This window comes from Mastomys coucha, unplaced genomic scaffold, assembly GCF_008632895.1.
Source record: "Mastomys coucha isolate ucsf_1 unplaced genomic scaffold, UCSF_Mcou_1 pScaffold9, whole genome shotgun sequence".
NCBI classification, from domain to species: domain Eukaryota; kingdom Metazoa; phylum Chordata; class Mammalia; order Rodentia; family Muridae; genus Mastomys; species Mastomys coucha.
In genome coordinates this window covers 15453642-15475877 of record NW_022196915.1, presented here as the reverse complement: position 1 = coordinate 15475877, position 22236 = coordinate 15453642, and the positions used below count along the sequence as shown (strand labels likewise).

Here is a 22236-nt window from a genome sequence, read left to right as displayed (position 1 = left end):
AGAGAGAGAGAGAGAGAGAGAGAGAGAGAGAGAGAGAGAGAGAGAAAGGAAGTAAGTAAGTAGAAGAAAAGAAAAGAAAATCAAAGAGGAGATTGAGATGAATAAGTGGCTTGGTTCATCTCATGCAATTAGCAAACTGCAAATAGCTCTGAAAGTCACAGTTTTTCATTCTAGCATAGCTATTTCTACCTAAGATGTCTCTATTATTTCCCCTTTCCCTCTCCCTCTTCTGGAGGGAGGGATTTGAATCATCTAGGTCAGCAATGGAAGAAAGTAATGTGTCACCCTCTTAAGCCCCCCCCCCATTGGATGTAGCTTTTGTCATAGCCAGCATGGCACCTCTCTATCCCATGGATTAAAACAAACAAAATTATGGTGGCCTTTTTACTTAGATTTTAGGTTCTCTCTCTCTCTCTCTCCTTTAGCTAAACATCAGTCAATCCATCAACTAAACTTTATAACCAGATATTTATAGTCCTTCTGGTTATCACAATGATTTCAAGAACATTTTCCAAACATAATTTCAACCCAGAAAGCATAGGGCAGTGGTAGTTTTTAAAAGTAGACAAATGGAAAACGAGAACATTAATATAAAAAGGGAGTCCAGGATAGAGTTAGAAAAAAATTGTTGGGTTCCCACTGGTCTAGCTGCCAGCTTAAAAGAAAAATTGTTATCCTACTGCTATCATAGTATGAGTCACCATATCTGCAGAGCAAAAGCCAATCCATCATCTTTTCAGCAGAAGCCCAACTTTTTCTGATCGCCAGATCAAAAACAATTTTCCCTGAGGAATGTTCAACATCCTTTTTAAGAAGCTTGGGGAGAACCTTTATAGGCTAACCAGTGTGGCTCAGATTTCCCCTCTGGCTCCAAGACATGCCAGCCAGTTAGTAAGAGCTGTTAGGTTCAAACTCCATCCTCTTGCCTCTCTGGAGTGCTCAGATAGCACCAAAGGCTGTGTCATAGATGACAGCGGGCATGGTTGCAAATCCAAGCTCCAGTAAAAGAACAGAGAATGCCTGGTTGGCTAACTGGCTGGAAGGATAGATGGTAGTTAGGAAACTTGGTTAGATGAATGGGGAGTTGGCTATCCATGTACATGGCTGTTTAAACAGTTTAAATGTGGTATTTTTTTTCCTATAACTCATACCACATAGGTGTATCCCCACATAAAGACAAAAGAAGACACATCTCCTTCTGAGCTTAGAAACAGCCAGTGTTTTTTCTTTGACTGATAGGAAGGGGAGCATATGGTGGTATTTAAAAGCATGAGCCATTAAGTTAGACTGCTGAGATTCTGTGACTCTGAAAATAAGTAGCACTGTAATCTTGGACAGTTTTCCAAACCTTTCTTTCCCCTTGCTTCTTCAACCACATAGTGGGTGTAGAAATTTCTAGAGTCACGGGGAAGAATGTATGGGGGAAAAAAATGAAAAACTCTTAACATGTCTCCTAGAAAAGGCACACGTTCACTACTGCTGGCCCTAAACCAAACGCACCAAACTGTTCCTCCCATAAAGTGGTGGCTCCCAGGGCCTGAAGTCCTAGGTGGCAATGGTTCATATACTAGGGCACAATAAACGTATGCTGCAATTCCCTCATTAGTACCATGGCCTTTCTCTTGTGCCTATGGGAGAACCCTGTGTCCTAAAGTGCTACATACTTTGAAAAGTAAGCCTTAAATTGATCCTCTTTTTTAAATTTGAGCTGATGCTCATGTCCAGTCTGCGCTTTGAAATCTTCATCTATTCTGCTTTTGACTATTAAGTTTTGGCTCTGGAAAACCAATTGCCATGTTTTCAATGGAAAAGCCAGCCCCACCTTCCCTCTTGGACCCAATGCCATTTTTTTTTCCTATAGACTCCTGCCATGTGTCACTCTTCATAACTCTTAATTAGCCCTATGGGGCTGTCTCCATCCTTTCTCTTCCCCAGCTGTCCCCAAACCATCAAGTCCATCATGAAAATTAGCTCCGGGGCTCATTCTGAACCTGTGCCCCGTCTGTGCCACCACAGGGAGAAAGGTTCACTTTCTTAGACTGTTCAGACTCATGGTGGATGAGAGTCCCCATTAGCACACACTGGGTCCCAGCAAGTGTGTCTTGTGAGGGTGGTTAGGGTATGTGGACATATTTCTACCTTGTAGGAGGACATCTTTAGTTTGCCAGTAAGAGCTGGAAGCATGTGATTATCAGGACCCAATCACAGGGATGCATGAAAGGCTGTAAAAAGTTCCTTTCCACCCAGGGTAAATGTCAGATACAGAGCCTGCAAAAGAACCATTCAGGCACTCGTATGTTCCCTTGTAATGTGTTGACTGGGTCCTTCTTGGGAGTAAGTGTCTGGCTAACCTCTAAGGGCAGTGTAGGGAGATGCTGACTTCATGGCTATGGGTAGCAGAAGAGATACACACAGGTTTTGTTTGTTTTGTTTTGGTTTTGACCATTTGTGAGGAAGCTTACGCACCCTTGTCAGAGATGATATCTCTGAGGAGGCAACATTTAAATCAGCAAAAGTGGAGAAAGAAATGACACTGGAAGTAATACACAAGGTTTATAAAAGGACTTCCAGGCAGACCACACTCCTACAAGGATATGGGGCTGATAAAGGAGGCGTGGTTGACCCTGAGGATGGAAAGGCCACTCCCATCTACCATTTCTGTATGACCCAGCAGTCCAGCTACTTTTTGCCCACTCACCTCTCCATCAGCTTCATCACCTATTGACAATATCAGTGTTTTGCAAAGACAGAGGAAGGTTAACTGCTGTCCTATGAGAGACCAAAATCTTCATGACAAATGAGGCTCTATGTTCCTTCCAAAGATACAGAGATTGGTGTGGTCTGTGGATCACAGGGACTTTCTGAGTCTTGGTAGGAATTTGTTCTGGCATATGAAAGATTCCTTGAATAATAACAGAGCTGAACAGGGCTATATCCTAGCAACTGGATACCTCCATATCTGGAACACCCATGCTGCTGAATGATTAGATCTGAGGATCATTTAACAGCAGGTATGAGGAGGGACATAGGTGCCTCCTACAAAATGTATGTTTTTGGAGATATCTCCTTGTAAGCAGTGATTTTTAAAAGATTGTAACTGTTTTCTCTTTTTTGGTGTTTGTGCACATGCATGTGCACTGAAGGCCACAAGTTAATATCAAGAATCATCTTCCTTGGTCTTTTACCTTATTTATTGAGCTATGGTCTATCCACTAAACTTAGGGCTCATTGATGTAGATAGTCTCCCAAGCCAACTTGCTGTGGGGACTCTATCTCTGCCTTCTGAGGCTGGAGTTATAGAGGAGCTCCCATGCCTGCCCAGCATTTACTTAGGTTCTGGGGGGTCTGAGCTCCCATCCTCATGTTTGTAAAGCAAGCTTTAACTACTGTTCCTTCTCCATAGCCCAAAACTTGGCATTTTGATTCAATAGTTAGCTATAATGAGAAGAAACAGCAAGTGACTTGGAAGGCAAGGTCAATCTGCTTTACAGTGACACACTAGGGATCCTGTTGGGAGACCTGGAGAATAGGTACTGAGGAGCATAGTTCTATGTATTTCTGAGTCTCTGGCATACTTCTATGTGCCAGAGACTCAGAAATTCAGGCCTTGGTAATACTCAGAAGAAAGATCCCTCTCATTTTCTGTCTGTTTATCTCTCTCTCCCCACCCCACCTCCCCATTCCTCCCCAACCATGCGCACACACAAAACATCAAAATTGCTGCACAGTGCTGAGCTTGAGTGAATCCCGCCAGTCAAAACAAACAGAAGGCACCCTCCTAAAACAGTGCAAAGCACCCTACCCTCTCACCCTCCTACCCCATCCCAGGACCTCCTGTTATAAACTGTACAACACACGTCTCTATCTGAGAAACAGTAGTACTGGGCCAGGAGGATGCTCAGACAAAAGATATGTAGTAGGGAACCAGTCATTCCTGGGGGTGGATATTATACACTCCTTAAGGTGCTCAGCCTTCCTTCACAGGGACATCCCACCAGCTTTCCCACCCCCCATAGAGTTGCAGCAGCTGCCTTACCACTCCCTAGGATACCCAGGCATTGTTCAAAGTAGAGATACTCAGAGCCTCTGGTTCCCACACTAGTATCTCAACCTCAGGTTGATGACACCTTCCCCTTAACAGCGCAATGGGCACTATGCATACCCACTCCCTACCATTCCTTCCTTCCTTCCAGTCTTCAGTTTCTGAGTTCTGTCACCAGGATTTCAGAGTAAACACTGAGTGTGTGCCTCAGTCTACCTGAATCAAATTCTCTGAGCAACACTGAATCAGCAAATCATTGTACAAAGATAAAAGACAACAAACAAGCAAACAAACTTCTTTCTACCTCTCATTCTGCTTAATCCTGTCTCTACATTTTGAGACCAACTTCATCCTGCAATGTCTAAAGATGGCTATGGAATATATACCTACCCTGTGTCTCAGAAGATCAACCTCCTGATCTCCCCAAGCCTTGGTTCTGTTAGTAGATCCTTAGGGACCTTGTGGTATGCAAACGTCTTCCAGGATACCAGGGTTTCATTTAGGGGGAATGACATCAAGAGGTAAGGCTAGGGAAACATCCCTGTTTCTTTACACTGGAAAGGCAATTGAATCATATTGATCGTTCATCTGTGTGGCGAAAACAACTGTCAGATGATTTCACCCTAGCATGTTCCCCACACCTAGCACTGGCCACTCTCATTCCAAGTACAGACTCCAGGCTACTGTACCCTTGGCCATAATTTAACTCATGAGTTGCTGACAGACAGGTTGTTTGGGCAGTCACAGTCACTAAAATCTCCTTTCTGTATTTAAAGGTAGACAACAAAACACTGCCTTGTACTCAGAACATAATGACACCTTTTAAATCCAATGGCCTAGGTCTCCATCAGTGAGGGACACCAGAGAGTGTGATACAGAACTGGAACTTCCTTAGTGAGGGACACCTTAGAGTGTGACTCAGAACTGTAACCCTTGGTGACTCATCAGCCTCAGTGTTGGCAGCACTTGGTTCATTGCCTACTGGAGTGAGCAACTCTTTTGAAACTCAGCAGACCATTGATAGTCAAACTTGACCACAAACTAACCCAACAAGGCATATCTCTCTCCTATCCTGGTATCCGCATGGAACCTGGAAAAGGTACCTCTAAAAATGGGAGCAAGAGACATGGTCCAAGAAGGAAATATTTATGTCCTCCTGATCTCAGTGTTCTCAGAGGAAACACATGTGCTCCCCGGAGTGTGCCTAGCAGTGCTTGCCAACTGGACATAGTATGTGCTGCTTTTTGGAGATTGGACAGCTGGGGCCTTCTGGTTTTTCTTTATGTCCCTATCTGGTAGGACATAGGTTAAATCTGACCGTGATCTAGAATCAGTTTGTATTTTATCGATTCTAGCCTGCCTTTGGCTTTTGTGCCTTCTTCCATAGCTTGTGGAAGGCACACACAGAAACCCCCCCTTAGCTATACCTGATTATTCTCTTGGGTCATCAGGGCCATGACCTGACCCAGCAGACCCAAGTACAGTCTCTTTTGGATTTTTGCTTGTTCTCGAAACTATAACACACCAAGCACCTGACGTGGAGATAGCCTCATTTTTCTGCTTTTGTTGTGGGTTTTTTGTATCTCTATGAATACTCTGGCAGACTAGGTCTGCCTTAGCTGCCTATAGGTTACATGTTTTCATTCTTTAAAGAAAGCCTTCCATGAGCAAGCAGGACCTGAGGCCCTAGCCAAGTCTAGGTATCTTCTGGAAGACAGAGTAGTCAGCCCAGCCATAGTAGGAACAGTAGGTCTGAGAGCAAAGGGCACTATGCGTCTCACATGCTTGATCATGTGACCTTGGGACTCCTCTCTGTCCATAGGAACTTCCTTACCTGGCCATATGAAAAGGAAGGCTTATGTGAAGCATGTTTGGCCTCCCTCTTCCTGTTCCTCCTCCTCCTCTTCTCCACCTTACAACCATATTTAATGGGGGAAAAAATCCTTCCGGGAGAGTCATAGTTAGTTTGCCAGGCTTACCCGTTCTTTCTTTGTAGATTGTTCAATTATTCTTGCAAAATAAAATTTGTAAAGTAGGGGGAGCTGGGCAAATGACTCAGTGAGTAAGAAAGTTTGCTGGGCAAGTATGAAGTTCTGAGTTCAAATCCCAGCACCCATGTTAGAAGCCAAGCAGGGGAGGAAGGTGGAGATAGGTTGATGCCTGGAGCCCCCTAGCCCAGCAGCCTAGATGACACAGTGGGTTTCTGATTCAGTGAGAGCAGTACCTTCCTCCAGCCTCAGTGCACGTGTGTGCATGCCGCATACAAATTCACCCCACACACACTAAATTAAGAAGGAGCCTCCACCTGGGATGTAGAACTCTCAACCTGATCTTTCCACCCCAGAAGAGAGCTGGGCTTTGGGAGGGAGGACCATGACCCATGCCTAAGATGCTAGTGTCCTGGTGAGCCACCTTCTTCTAGCCCACACTGGCCCCTGTGAGGACAATAGAAGGCAAGACCTGCAAGGATCAAACATTTCATCCAACAGCAAGTTCTAATGGCACTTTGTTCTGAGGAAGAATTATGAAATGTATTTATTTTTAGAATTCTTGGGTGTAGTTCCAAAGAAACAAATAAGGTAGGGAATAGGGCCAGTGTGGTAATGGGGTGTTTCTTGGTCCCCTTTCTTTGGAAAACAATCTTGTTGGAAGCATCTTCCTCTATAGTGACAGTTTTCCTTCCGACCCATCTTAATATGTCAGGGGCTTCCCATCTGAGGGGACTTCTGTTCTATTCTTATTCCTGTGGATTTCACAACATCATGACCCTCTCTAAAGATTTCTAGTTGATTTTTATAAAAACAAAACAAGCAAACAAAAAAGTTGCCTTGTCCCTGTATTGTGTTGGCTAGTATTTACAATATTAGACAAAGAACGGGGCCAGAGATTAAACAGTAATGTTGGGGTGTTTGGCTTAGAATTAATCACCTGAGGAAATTGACACAGAAACTGTGGGAACATCAGACTCCCTGTGCCACTGGGAGGAAATGGCTCATCAGTAAATGCATATGGAATCCAATTCTGAACTCAGTACACATGAATTGAAGGGCCTGGGCCCATCATGCCATTGGAATTGGCATGGATGTGGATCTACCCATGTGACCCAAGGTTAGCAGAGTAGTACTCACAGCAAACAACCCCAGTGCCCATGTTCAGGATAACTCTCTGCAACAACGGACATGTAAAAGCACAGCTACTAAACACAGTACTTACAGCGCACTGAACTGTAACTCAGGTAATCTATGAGCTGAGTTTTAATAGTCTTCATTTTAACCAAATTGCAACTAAATTTCAGAACAAACCCACGGAGGGCCTGTGGCTACCATTCCAGAGGCACTGCTTTAGGAGATGGCCTCTTGAATGCTGTCATCTCAGAAGACTTAGAGTTTATTGTGACCACTACCAAGACAGAAGCAGTGTCCCTAAAGCCAAGAGCTTGTATAACAGCAGGAGTGGGAATGGGTGGGATGCATCCATCTGACCCCTCAGATAAATGGAGCCAAGTTCTGCCATTCATCTAAGCATATAAGTCTGCTGTAAAGAGCTTTAGCTATAAACTGGGAGGTGGTGGTGGTATAGGCCTTTAATTGGGGAGACAGAGGCAGGCAGATTTCTATGAGTTCAAAGACAGCCTGGTCTACAAAACAAGTTCCAGGACAGCCAAAGCTATTATACAGAGAAACCCTGTGTAAAACCACCACCTTCTGCACCCCATCCCCTCTCCCAATGCAAAGAAAAAAGAGCTGTAGCTGAACATTCATATCTTGTCCAATCCCCAGCACTGACCAGCCCTTGGCTAGAAAGATAAGCCAGTTCTTTCTGACCCTCACTGCTGTCCTTTCATGCCTGACAAAATCCGACCCAGTGTCTAGGTCAGTGTCTCAGCAAATGCCAGCCTCATGGTGGCCTGGAGCTAAGCGGAATTTAGCTCAGGGTAAAGATATGTTACAAATTAAACGTTGCTGTCGGTATGTAAAGCTGCAATAAATAGAAACTGAGTTACATCAAGGACGGAATTAAGCCTTAAGTTTAAACTCCACAGCACTGTAATTAAAACTTCGCCTGTAGCAAGCCATTCACGGGAGATTAAAGGATCGTGGGGAAGCAGAGGTTTGTTTGCCTTACCTTGCTCCCCACAATTTATAAGTCTGAGCTACCAAAAAGCTAGGAGCCCTGCCCCCACATCCAGCTCCCAATTAAAAACACAGTTTGAAAACCTTTAGGAGGCCTGAGGGGCCCCTTTTACAGAAGGCTGCCCCTTCCCCCATGCCTCGGTCCATGAACAAATTAAAAAGTATTACCTGGTCCCCTGATGGTCCCCCGAGCTGACACGGTGTTTTCATTAATACATCATTAGAGTAATGACATTGTGCTGGCATTTGGGTTCCAAATGGCCGGCACTGCAGCCACTCCAAATAAAAGCCTGGGGGCCTCTGAACACTTTCTTCCTGGGAAATAGTCAGGTCCCATAAAGAGAAAACCGAAGACAGACTTTAATTCAGCCTTCTCTGAGCATATCCATTGTATCCCAATCCTAGGCTTTCAAGGTTGGTTCTCTTGTTTGTTTCCTTCCTTCAGTGTCCTGAGGTTTGCAGAATCAACCCTGGGGTTAGTGTAACCATAACCCTAACTCACAGAGCCAACAAGTCTTTTTAGTTCCTGGGACTCGATCCCCCTCCCCAGCAAAGGGGTTTGGGGCAGCTCTGAGACTGGAAACATGCCATTCTGGGTAAAGGCAGCCTGAGGCCTGAAAGTGTAAAGTGTGTGTTCTGATTTTCTAGACTGTGAACTGTTACCTCATAGACAATAATGGATTCATTCTGGTGTCTGAAGACTACATGCAGGTGAGTGAGGAGAACCCCAACTCCGTGTCAAGGAAGAATTCAGATTGCTCTGGGTTCCCCAGGTAGAGACAAACTATGGAGTTACGACTTGGAGATGATGGTCCATAGATAAGCAGCAAAAGCCTATTATAAACTGAATTTCTGTCTGAATCCCACAGCCTTATGTCTCACCTCAAAGCTGCCAGAGAGGCTGAGTCCAGCTTCTGTTCCTGTACTCATAAAAGTTAAACTTATGGAAGTCTTTGCCTAGGAGTTGTCTGAGCTACAAAAGCAATTTTGTATGAGGCTGGGGTAATGGCTCACTGGGTAAAGGACTTGCTTCAGTTCAAATCACCAGGACTCATGTAAAGCTGGGTGCCACAACGTGCACCTGAAGTCACTGTGTTCCTTTGGTGAGGTGAGAGGCAGAGACAGGCAAGTCCTGGAAGTCTGCACATGTAACCGACAAAGAATGGCGGCAATCTCTACAAGGTAAAAGGCAGCCATCAACACCTAAGGTTGACCTCTGTTTTCAATACTGATGCTGTGACAAACACAGCCGCACTCGTGTGCGCACACACACACACACACACACACACACACACACACACACATAAACTTACAAACATATGCATGCATACACTCACTCACATGTGCACACACACATACTCACACATGAACATATACACATACACACACACACACACACACACACACACACATACACACACACAAAAAAACCCCAGATTTTTATTTAAAAAGAATTTTTGCCTGAAGGGCATTGCTGCTTTATAGAGTTTGGACTACGTTAAGGAGAGTTTTCCCCTATTATTTAACCTTCATGCATATACCCATACATACAGGAATTCTCTTTAAAAATCATCTGAACTACTTCAGGAGCCAACGGTTTGAAAGGTCCATTCATGCTCAATAAAATAGTTCAATGTTTTTTATATGGCTCTGTGAGATCCAGGAATAGAGATGAGTTCATTTTAGAAATAGGAACTTCAGAAAATGAGGAATTGAAATCAATTTCTGCCATTCTCCCCTAGAGTGTTTAAATGCACTCTAGATTCCTGATGCCCATGCACAGTCTCACTGGGCATTGGGCTACTAGTTGCATTGGATAAAATACATGAGCCCATGAAAGAAGGCGAGTCTCTGAGACAGTTGAAAAGGCTATCAACCTAAGAACACATACCCATCTGACCCAGAGGAACACTGAGAGACTGAAGAACCTGTGGGGCGAGAACCCAAAGTCCTTACTCAGGAGGAGTTTCTGTAATTCTACCCTAGCCACACGGGGTTGAGATGAGACTTGGTTCTAGACTCAGGAAAGATGGAGTGCCTGTCTTCCCATGGTAAACCCCGGCCTGGCCAGGAAACCATGGCTTCTACAGGAAACCCCTGTGAAACAGGGAGTCTGCCAGCCTGCTTGGCTCAAGCTTGTTTGATGTTGTCTGGCTTCCTGCACCCCAATTAGGATAATTCTTCTCTATCTAACAACCAGTTCCATTGACACTGGCATATTTACACACATAAAATATAAGTGCCCTTCTTGCTCATAGCACCTACACATGCCTACAGAATGCCTACTGAACATGTGAGCATTTCCAAATTCCCCTGAAGTAGAAAGGAAGTGCTTGATGTTCAATAAGAGAAATGTTTCCTTCCTTCTAGTCTCCTTCCTGAGTTTTTTTTGTTTTGTTTTGTTTTGTTTTTTGTTTTTTTGTTTTTGGCTGAAGTGCAGAAACAGTCTCTCTTCCTCCTTTCCCCCTCCCTTACCTCTCTCCTCCCCCTTTCCTTTTCCCTTCCCTTCCCTCCTTTCCTTCCCCCACCCTCCCCCCATCTCTTTTCCTCTCTCTCCTTCTCCCTCTCCCTCTCTCACTGTCCAAGAACCCCAGAAGGTATGATCAAAGGCACTAAGCTAAGCCTGATGGAAGTGGGGTTTGGCTAACACCACATTGCTTAAGGAATAAATGTGTTTCCTCTCTTACTGTAACGCCATCTTCCTCCCCTCACAAGCTATATACCCAGAATAGAGATGGGGGTTCTCAATGGCTCTGTACTGGCTCATTCTGGGATACTGGCAGAGGAATGCTGTTACTGCAAGCCTGGCTCCTTTGCAGTGCTGTACCCTCACTCTTGGGACCCTCCTAGCTCAGTGACTCCAAAAATCTGGAGTAGGTTAGTCCTTCATTCCATCATGCAAAGTTTATAAATCTCATCACAGCAAGAATTAGACATGCCAAAGCTTTAGTGTAGCAATGTCCTGAAGGTAACACCAAGTACAAGTACAGGGATAGGCCAATAGAGATACGATTAGCTATGTTGTCTCTCCAAGAATCTGTACAGTCTTATTCTTGGTTACTACATTAACAACCCATAGACAAAGTGAGAACATTCTCTGAAAGGTAGTTTTGAGAAGGGATCGATTCTTGATTTCAAGAACTTTGCAAGGCTGAGCAAATGGACTCTTCTAGTTCCCTGAGCAGATCATTTGGGCATTATAAACCATTATTTTTATCACAGCTTAGGAAGCACTTCCAGGAGCTCATTCTGTCTGTTTGAAGTAGCATTTTAATCAGAAGAGATTATGTACAGATTAATGCCTAGCCTGTCCAAATATGTATGTGTGTGTGCACACATGCACGCACACACGCTCTTTTGTACACACATGTGTTTTAATTTCTGCGTTAAGCACATGTTATGCAACATCCCCCATGTATTGTGGAGACATCCCCATCTGCTCACTGGTTTTGTAAGCCTACAGCTGCTGCGACTGTTTCAGCCATTCCCACTTTTTTTGTAACAGGATTCTTAAAAGCCTGTTTCTGCTTTCCTTCAGCTCCCAGATACACATGCACACACATGCACACACACACACACACACACACATATACACACATACATAATACATGTTCACACATACATAAAAACATACATACACACATATACAATACATGCTCACACATACATAAAAACATACACACACATATATATACACATATACACACACAAGCACACACATGCACACATATACACACACATACACCTACATACCCACTCATACATGCTCACACACACACACACACACACACACACACATCTGCCTGCTTTTCTTCTCTGCTGCTTCTACCCTTCCTCATGTGCCTCCTTATCTTCCCTACAGACTGGAGATTTTTTTGGTGAGGTCGAAGGAGCTGTCATGAACAAGCTGTTAACAATGGGCTCCTTTAAAAGGTAAGGATTGGATGGTGCTCTCAGTTTACCTGAGTAAGATAGACCAAGGTCAAATGAAGCAACCCTGAACTGACCTTGGAGCCAATTCCACTTGTTTGCACACTTCAGAACTCTGTGCTGAATTTCCACACCTTGTATGTACTGGTCTTACAGATTCAGCTCATCACAAATTTTCTGTCTGTTCAGCATTGGGTGGATCAGAAGGCAGTGCTGAGATGAGAGTCAGCATAGTCAGTTGATTTTGTCACCAAGGAAGAGGAGAAAAGTTTCTTCCTGAGCAGAAATTGGGGATGTATTTGTCCTAGAAGCCAAGGGACACTCCTTGGCAGATGGGTGCTTGGGAATGGAAGGTGGTATTTTGAGACTTATTGATACAAATTTTTAAATGAAGAAAAGCTTCCTCAGCATTCTCCTGACCATCCCACTGAAGTCTACTGGTAGAAACACAGATGTGGCTGAATGTCATTGGTAACAAGCTGTCACCCTGGGCAGAGGTTGGGTAGGAAAGCTTCTCTTTGGCCCCATGTTCTTCAAAGCTACACCAACCATGTTTCTGGGTACACTAAGGTCTATGAGGACAGCCTGGGATGAGTTTCAGGACCTTTTCTAGGAGTTGTTCCTGGTCTTGACCTCCCAGAAATAATAGGGGCCTTTGAAGTAGAGCTTCCTTGGAGGTATTTAAGGCTCTTAAGTATATAATAGCAGGAAGTGCAGGGGTGGCCCTGCAGCTTTCCTGTGAGATCCATGACACCTCCATGCTAGGTTACTTCATTACTTTTCCTGTGGCTGAAGCCAGTCAACAAGAGAAACTGAGCACTGTGCTAAGAGCAGAGAATTACAAAAGGGTGAGCCAGTATTTGAACTTCCATAGCTTCTTTGTGCCAGGGCAGGGAAGAAGTGCTATCAATATGTCAGAAGGCCAGCATTTCTGCCATCTCTAATGCTCTCATAACTGGAGGCTTACTGAGCAGGTATGCAGCCCTGCCTAATTCCAGCTCAGTGACTCAAGGACGTCTAGCCTGACAGGGTTCTTTCTCACCCAGGCCTGGCTTTGAGCTGTTCTACAATTTTCTGTGACTTTCTACAAGCTTTGAAAATCAGCTCCTGGATGGTCAGCTATCGGAACACAGCCATTTCTGTCTACATCTTTATCATTGTATACATTTGTGCAGCATCAACTTGTTTCTCAACTCTGAGGGTCAGGAGACACAAGATGAAGAATAATCATACATGTGTTTCTCATTTAAAAGTATATTTTTCAACTTCTTTAACAACGCCCCCCTCCCCTGCCTTTTCTTTTATAGATGTTTGTTTTAAATTGGTGGGAGAAAGAGAAAACTTATACTGGAATTTTAAGGGTTTGTTCTCCTCCTTTATGTGGGATAAGTATGGTTGGCATGATCTAGATCTTACTTTTATCATCGTCATTCTAGCCAACCTCTTTGAGAAAAGGAAGGGCTATAGGCCTGATTGGGTTAGGACAGCAACTGATATCCTCTAGGAGCTACATGACAGGCCCCATGTGCTTTATCAGAAGGTTCCCTCCCTAGGGCCAGGGGAGCAATGAAGAGATGGATTTTGGAGTCACGCACACTAAGGTCAAAGCTAGACTCCAACATTGACTAGCTACATAACCTAGAATATGTCAACTTACTTTGCCAAGCCTGAGTTCTTGTGTGGAACATGAAGATGATTAGGAGTCATGCCCAAGGGTGGCCAGCAGTGCTGGTGAGATAAAAATGAGCGTGAGGTTCTCAACCCATGCCTATTGTCTACTGGAGGCTCAGGAATTGCTAGTTGCTGCTCTGATGGTTGTTGGCCTTGGGCTTGTTTGTGGCACCAGTTGATAGAGCCTTTCTGACACCTGCTGATGGCTCTCAGCACTTGAAATTAGACATGGGTGCCAATATCCTTTCTCCATCAGTTGCCCATGCCCTTCCCTCAATTCCTTATTTTCTAGAAAAATAAAACTGACAGTTCTTCCATTTGGGAAGGATGTGGATCTCAGAAGCGGTGAAAAGAGATAGTTAGAGGAAGTTCCTGGGCCTCTGGGGCAGACCCTCTGCAAGCTGAATCACTTTACTTCAGAGCATGGTCTGCCTTGGTGGGATAATGGAGGCATGGTCTGCCTTGGTGGGACAATGGAGGCATGGTCTGCCTGGGTGGGACAATGGAGGCATGGTCTGCCTTGGTGGGACAAAGGGCAGTGCATCGAGTTTGCCTTTCTCTTTGGTACTGCTGCTGTTGGCACGAGGATTCTCCTTTTGATCAACCTCTATCCTTTAATGAGTGCCATTCACTAGAGACAAGGTCATGTCCAGCAGTGAGCTAGAAGACAGTCACCTCCCATCCCTCCACCAGTTCTACCTTGGGCTGTTTCCCAGGTTGGACCTTGCAGATCCTCCATGTGGGGAGCAACGGTTTCTATAATTGTTTAGTTTCAACTTTAACAAGTTAAGTATCACCTAGGAAATTGCCGAAGGCTTCCCTGAGTGTGTCTGTGGGTGTTTCCAGAGATATTACGAGGATTTTGACCTAGCCAGTGGATTCATCCCTTGATTGATTCATAAGAGGCACCATTATTATTGGCTGCTAACAAGTGGGAGGATGGGAGCAAGTAGGCCATTGGAGTTATGTTGCTTGGAGATATAATTTTTCCTGACTCGTTCCTGTATTCCTTTACTGTGCTTCCTGGCTCTCGTCATGTGAACTGGTCCACTCCATCATGCTCTCCCAACCCTGCTGGACTGAACTTTCTGAAGCCATGAGCTAAAATAAATCCTTCATCCACTAATTTACTTTTCTTAGTATTTGCTAGCAGCAATGCAAAACTCTGACATTTTACTTACCTAACTGGCAACGGGTTTTTCTTTGCTCTGACTGTTTGGCCCACTTGTCTGGCGGCCCAATAGCAATGGTACACAGCAGCACCATCAGAAGAAAATAATATCCATTTTTGATTCTGTGCTTTTTTTGGGCCTTTGATTTCTGTAAATAATTAAACTATTTACACGATTTGTACAGCAGCAGCCTGCGAAATCCTTTAAGGGCCAAACTCATTGCTATTGGTTACTTTAGCTGAGTTTTCAGCCTGAATATATCACACCAGCTTCTCTATGATCTAAGGACCAAGAGTCACGAACAGATGCATCAGCAATGTGGGAGATAAAGAAAGAAAAGAATAGAAAATGGCCATCTTTTCCTCTTTCAGATACCACAGCTGAGCTGGGTTCCTCCTGTCTGTCTGTCTGTCTGTCTGTCTGTCTTTTCTTTCTTCCTTCCTTTCTTCCTTCCTTCTTTCCTTTCTTTCTTTCTTTCTTTCTTTCTTTCTTTCTTTCTCTTTCCTTACTCCCTTCCTTTCTTTCCTTCCTTCCTTCCTTCCTTTCTTTCTTTCTTTTTCTTTCTTTCTTTCCTTCCTTTCTTTCTTTTCTTTTGTTCTTTCTCTTTCTTTCTTTCTTTTTTTCTTTCTTTCTTCCTCTCTTTCTCTTTCTTTTTCTCTTTCTCTCTTTCTTTCTTTCTCTTGCCTGCCTTTCTACTAGAAAGAAGAAAGTTAAGCAAAAGAAAGAAAAAATAAGAAAATTGTTATATAATTATATTATAGTATTATATAATAATATAAAACTAAAAAATAATTTATTGTTATTTTCCTCCAAAAATTAATGTTATTATCCATTTGTCCTTCCTCTCCTTTTCTCTCCATCATTTCTTTCCTCTCTCCTTCCTCCTCATTTTACAGTGTAGCCCACGCTGCCCTTGAAGCCAGCCTCCAAAGTACTGAGATTATAGATATGCACCCCCCCCATCCCACACAGATCATTGTTTTTAGGACCTTCCAACAACTTTATGAAACAGGACTAGTGGCCCAGTAGCCAAGGGCAAACTAGAGATGTTAGACCTTTGCTCAAGAGTTTGTAAGGCACTTGTCAGCAGTCCATTTAAGCAAGTCTGAGCCTTAGTAAGTAAATGGCTACAGGCCAGGGATAAATATTTCACACATTTATTCTGTAGATGGAGATGACCAGGCTTGGAAAAACCAAGAACTTAGTACATATCTCTATAACAGAGTTGGGTTCCAGCATTCTGTAGTGTAGACACAAGACTTCAGCGTCCTGTAATATGGACACAGGACTCCAGCATCCTATAATATGGACACGAGACTCCAGCATCCCCTAGTGTGGACACAGACTTCTCTACCTTCTTCCATTGGCCTCTCTGTAGCAGTGCTGTGCTATGTGTACATCTAGCAGTGTGCAGAGATAAAGGAAGGTGATGGCTCAGCAGTATCTTATCTGGAGAGCAGAATTTGCAGGATGGAAGACCAGCTGAGTGAGGAGATCACTCAGTTGAAATTGACAAATCCTCTGACCTGCCATGCCTGCAGGCTGTACTTTTCTTTATCTTATATGTCACTCTGTGCCAGCTCTGCTTTTTGTGTTGCAAACAGAGAACTTCAAATACGGTTTTGATCTTATCACCGAAAGTAAGTGGGCTTCCTGACTGGTGACTCACTGGGGGTGGCTTTTGCTGCCTGTTTTCTTTTCCACTTAAGCACCTGTCTAGTAAAAGCCTTAAACTTGCATTTTTTTCAGAATAGATACTCTGTATCAATCTGTCATCAGCCATGACCTTGTCCCCTTTGCAACTGTACTAGAATTCATTGGTCTCCTTCTCCCCTAGTCCAGCCTTCCAAGTATGATAATAAAAACTATCATATATTCAGGGAAAATAAATAATAGTCACCCGTAGGAAAAGGTTGAAGGAGTTTTTGGTTTGTTTGTTTCTCCTTCCTTAGTGCTGGGATTATTGGCATAAGATACCATGCCCGACAGGTTCCACATCCTTGACTGTGCCCCTGTGATACTCTGTGTTTTAAAGCAAGAATTCATGTTCAGCAATAGATTTGCAGCCATGTGTCTATGCACAGGTCTCTCAGTCTCTCTGTGTCTAACTTACTTCCTAACCAGGGACCTGGATGCATTGAGGAGCTATTGCCTAAGAAGGTAACATCAGCCCTTCATGGAGGGATCAAACCACGGATATCTTGTTGGTTGCTTAATGGAAACTCTGGGATTCCTCTGTACACTTTGAAGGCTGACGGAGGGGTCAGGACTTTTATACTTTAGTGTCTGACAGGGGTAAAGCAAGTCATGTGGGCACGCACAGCTATGCTCAGGGTTCATCCCAAGAGATTCATCTTACATTGGTGGGGGAAAGGAGCCCCAGCATATGTGCATCTGTATAGTTCTCAGGTGCAGCCTGTCACTGGTCAAAACCAGTGTCTAGAACCACTGAGAAAAAGCACCCAGGCACTAGTCTTGAGTCTCCTGTGTAGGAGTTGCCTGAACCAAACCACTGAACCACCAAGTAAAAAAGCGCCTAGACACCAGTCTCACGACTCCCTAGGTACCAGTCTCACAGCTCCTGCACCCTGGTGCCAGTCTCACAGCTCCCTAGGTACCAGGCTCACAACACCTGCATAGGAGTTGCCTGACTTTTTGCAGCTTTCACTTGAAATCATTGTTTTTTTTTTTTTTTTCCTTTTAGCAAAATGGTCTAAATAAAGTCCTCAAATAGCCATAAACAAGAACTGAATGGAATGTATGTAATATATGTCCCCGATTTGAAGGTATATTTGTATTGTAGCCTGTGCTCTGAAGCTTGGGAAACTCTGTCAATATAGGACAACATATGCATAGACATATGACTGATGTCAAGCCAAGATGAGGGTTAGTGCATAAGCAGCTGCCATATTCCATGTCTTCTATTCCTTTTTTTTCCTTCCTTTGTTCCTTCCTTCCTTCCCTCCATCTGTCAGTTTTTCTGTTTTTGTTTTATTTTTTGAAACATGGTTTCTCTGTGTAGCCCTGGCTGTCCTGGAACTCTTTCTGTAGACCAGGCTGGCCTTGAACTCAGAAATCCACCTGCCTCTGCCCCCCCAAGTGCTGGGACTAAAGGTCTGTGACACCACCTCCCTCTCTTCCTCCTCTCTCAAGTGGATTCCTTCCTGCTTAGAAAGGCCTCAGATCTCCTTTTCTTCTAGGACTGTGCCTCCACCGTTAGTGAGTTGTATCACTTATTTTCCTCACCACTGGGATAGAATACCTAACAGACACAACTTAATGGGGGAGGGGAAAGGGGTTGGTTGATGGCTTCAGTCCACATGGCAAGGAAGCCATTCTGGATGCAAATGGTTAAGATGGGTCACAGTACATCTTGTGTATGTCTTGCTAGACCAGAAAGCAAGGCAGGACTATACCCCTCATGGCCCACACCTGGTACCCTGTGCCCTACTACCTAGGCCTCGTGTCCCAGGGAGACATTTCACTTTCAAACCAAAGCAGGTATGATGGGAATCAATCTTGGATGGTGATTCCCTCCCAGGCACCCCAGTGGGTCTCTCCAGGAGAGTGGCCCTCAACCTTTCCTAATGTGGCTACCCTTTAATATAGTTCTTTATGTTGTGGTGACCCCCAACCACAAAATTATTTCCGTTGCTGCTTCATAATTGTGATCTTGCTACTGTTATGAATCATAATGTAAATATTGGATAGGCAGAATATCTGACATGTAATCTCTGTGAAAGAGTCATTTGACAAACTCACACACAAGGGGTCACAACCCACAGTTTGAAAGCTGCTGCTCTAGGATTCCCCGTGCCAACTAGAGCAAAACCCCAGATATACAGACAAAAGGGAGGGAACCCAGGCTTCATCTCAGGAGGGGCAGCCACAACAGAGTTTTTAGCAGATTATCAAAGAAACATGGTCTCCTGTCTACTACCTCGTCTCTTTCCCTTCCCACCTGAGTCCCAGTAAGTTGGGCTACCACAGCTTAAATATGAAGTGCCAATTGTAAAGGACAAGTGTAACTTGGATGATATTTGAACCAGGGAGATGGAAGCTAACACTACACAAGTTTGTGTTGGTTTGAATAGGAATGGCCCCCATAGACTCATGTGTTTAAATGCTCGGCCTATAGGAAGTGGCACTATTGGGAGGGGTGGCCTTATTGGAAGAAGTGTGTCACTGTGGAATTGGGCTTTGAGGTTTCAAATATGCTCAAGCTACACCCAAGGTGACACACAGTCAGTCTCATTGCTGCTTGTGGATCAAGATGTAAAATCCTGGGCTCTGCCTCCAGCACCATGTTGGCCTGTAGGCTGCCATGCTCCCTCCATGACAATGATGGATGAAGCCTCCGAAACTGTAAGCTAGCCCTAATGACAAAGTTCCATGTGGATCCCAAGGACTCCATAGCAGTTAGGAACCAGGTACAGCATCCTTCCTCACTTCAGGATATGAGAGTGGCACTGTTGATTAAGTGCCAGGGACTTGAGGGTTTGCCCTTGGATTTTTGCTCTTATCAAATATTCTCCTGGTTTCTGGGAGGGCCAGGGCTGGACTTCCTTTATTCTTCATGCATCTAATTCTGCTTGAAACCAGAGGGAACCAACATGGATGTACTTGGCCTATACTTTACAGGGAAATGGGCTGTGGGCAAATAATTTTAGTGTTTTTGAACTGTTCATAGAAACTGTCTCTGTCTGTAACTATTTCTCCAATCTGTCTCCTTTTTTCCCTTTTCCTGCTACTATGTACAGTGTGTGTGTGTGTGTGTGTGTGTGTGTGTGGTGTGTTCATGTTTGGGGGTGGTAGTGGTGGTTTTCTTTGTTTCTGTCCCTAGACTTTTCATCCTCCTCCACCCCCACCAGAAGTTGTACCCATGTTTATCCAGAATCCTTTGTGATAGAAATCACTTTCTAAGTGGTGAGTCATCAAGGTAGAATTGAATATGGAGAGCCTTCTTTCCTCTGGCTCTTAGGGGAGCCAGGAGCTTTCCCAGTCTTTAGTGATCCTGTTACATTCCAGCCTACAAACCAAACTCCGAGTTGAGAAAGGGGAAGCGTGTTCTGCTTGGATGACTGATCTCCTTTCATGCCGACTACCTCAGCGAAGCCTGAAGCATAGCAGCTCCTGTAATGAATGTAATGGCTTCTTGGCTTCCTGTTGGCCTAGCCACTTGCACAGAAGTATGCTTTGTCAGAGGTGACATTGAAGGGAACGAGGAGGAGGTAGACTGGCTTGAACCAGTGTGTTTCAAGGCCAGACTTTCTGGATTGCAGGAACATGAAGATTCCAACAGACCACTCTGTAAACTTTACCATGCTGATGCAACAACAGCAATGGCTGCCTTAGTCATCTTCATCTGGGCAGCCTGCCTCCATACCATACTGACTCTAGGCAGCATAGGGAATGCCTTGCATTGATTCCTGTTTTATCTTGGGGACCATGTGTTAGCCAGTGTGAGAGCCCACTTCGTTTGTGAGAACCACAGCTTTACTTTCTACTTTTCTCCCATTGGCTTTTAAACACAAAGTCGTTTGGGGGTACAGGAAGGCTGTGGACCAGCCACAGGTTCTGCAGTTCAGGTTGGCAGAAAGAGGACTCATAAGGTTCACAAACGTTCAGAAGACCAGGCTTATTATTTGTTCACTGAAATTTACTTTAATTAAATAAAACATGTATGAAGTGACCTCCCTTGCAATACTTCTGCTCAACTGGATGGCCTCATCACATGCCCATGGTACCTGGGCAAAGTAAACAAGGAGATGCTTGGGTATCAACAGAATACCTAGGCACTGGGAGGAGACTAAGCCCACCACCTCCGGACCGGGCCTGCTGCCGGCTGCTTTACTCCTATAGTTCCTCTGAAGAATGAGCCCAACTTCCAATGATCTCCAATTCAAAAACCTTCGAGGAATAGTCAACGGCTTCACCCACTGGTGGACCCAATAATTGAAGGGACTATCGGGAGGCAGTGGGGCTATGGAAGGTGAGGCCTGCTTGGAGGAAGGGCATCACCCTTAGAAAGATAGTTCTTGGCCTCACTCACTCCCGGTAGTCTTCACCTCCTGGATGCCCTGCTGTAAGCAGTATTAGTTTCCTACTCTAGGAACCCATTCCATGCCCCTGACATTGGGAGAACATAACAGCTTTGGTCTTTGGGATACCATTAGCACCCGACAAATGGGAGGTGGTAACTTAGAGCGATCTGAGTAAGCAATACTTGTGAAGTCAATCTGCGATGGCCCAGTGCACTGCCTTCTGGGTAATGTGGCAGCACACAGCTTGCGGAGTATGCTCCTCAACTAAAGCTTGTGCTGAGTGATCTGCGGTTAGACAACATGAGAGCAACAGGGCCTGGGTGAGGTAAATTCCTGGCTCCCATATGAGTGTGCCATATGGAAATTACAGTGTTCCGTGAGGAGCCGCTTCAGAGGGATGACCTGATTGATGACGGGTTGTAGGGCAGGAGAGACAGCCCTCCCTTCTTTAAGAATTTCCTGGGTTCATGCTTCATGTCCTTGCTTGGGAGAGCGACCCCTACAGAGTGTGCTTTCAAGCTCAACAGGAAAACATTTGGAGCAGCTACTGTAGGCCAGTCACTTTGCCTCTTAGAGGTTTAGATTAAAAATTGCTTAATTATAACCCAAGATGGGCCTCATGTCAGCTTCTCGGGTCATTCTTTTATGGCTATATTCATAAATATTAAGCTGTTTCAAGGTTGGTTTCAAGGTTGCTAATCATTGAACAAGAGGTAGGGGACACTACCATGATGAGGCATTATTATAGGCAAGATTCCTGGACTTGTGGTACAGAGGAGATATTTAATAAATGTTTGTCCCACAGTTGCTAAGCAGACTAAATGAGCTTAGCTTACACTTTAAAATTCAACCTGCTAGGTATTAGAAAAAAATATTGCTCGGTTGGGATCTTTTTTCCTTGGTGGAGAAAACAAAACAAAGCAAAAATAAACAAACAAACCCAGTAACATCAAAATGACTATTAAAAAGTAGATTATCCTGTCCAGGGTGCAGGGCAGGCTTTGAGCTGCTGCCTTTGAATGGCTGCTTGGGACAGGGTGCCTGCCTCCTTCACCATTTCAAAGAGCCCCATCTAGGGAGTGGGTTGTTGCTAATGACAAGGTCTTAGACTGTGGACAACCGTGGTTGAAGTGGTCTGGGGATGAAGTCATGGGAATTAAAGCATGTTATCTGTCATGAGGCTAAATTCCCAGAGCTGAGCTCTACAAGGCTGCACACGGTCTTGGGCTAGGCACAATTCTCGG

At 44.5% G+C, this 22236-nt stretch overlaps 1 protein-coding gene across 2 annotated transcripts in view; it reads left to right on the top strand.

Moving 5' to 3' along the window:
• The window catches only part of Cacna2d3 (calcium voltage-gated channel auxiliary subunit alpha2delta 3), an 816591-nt gene that overhangs the window by 736657 nt on the left and 57698 nt on the right, over positions 1-22236 (top strand). For both annotated transcript variants that reach the window (XM_031361417.1, XM_031361418.1), the window contains 2 exons: positions 8824-8886; positions 12038-12108. In XM_031361417.1, the coding sequence (XP_031217277.1) occupies positions 8824-8886; positions 12038-12108 (134 nt within the window). The remainder of the gene's footprint in view (positions 1-8823; positions 8887-12037; positions 12109-22236) is intronic.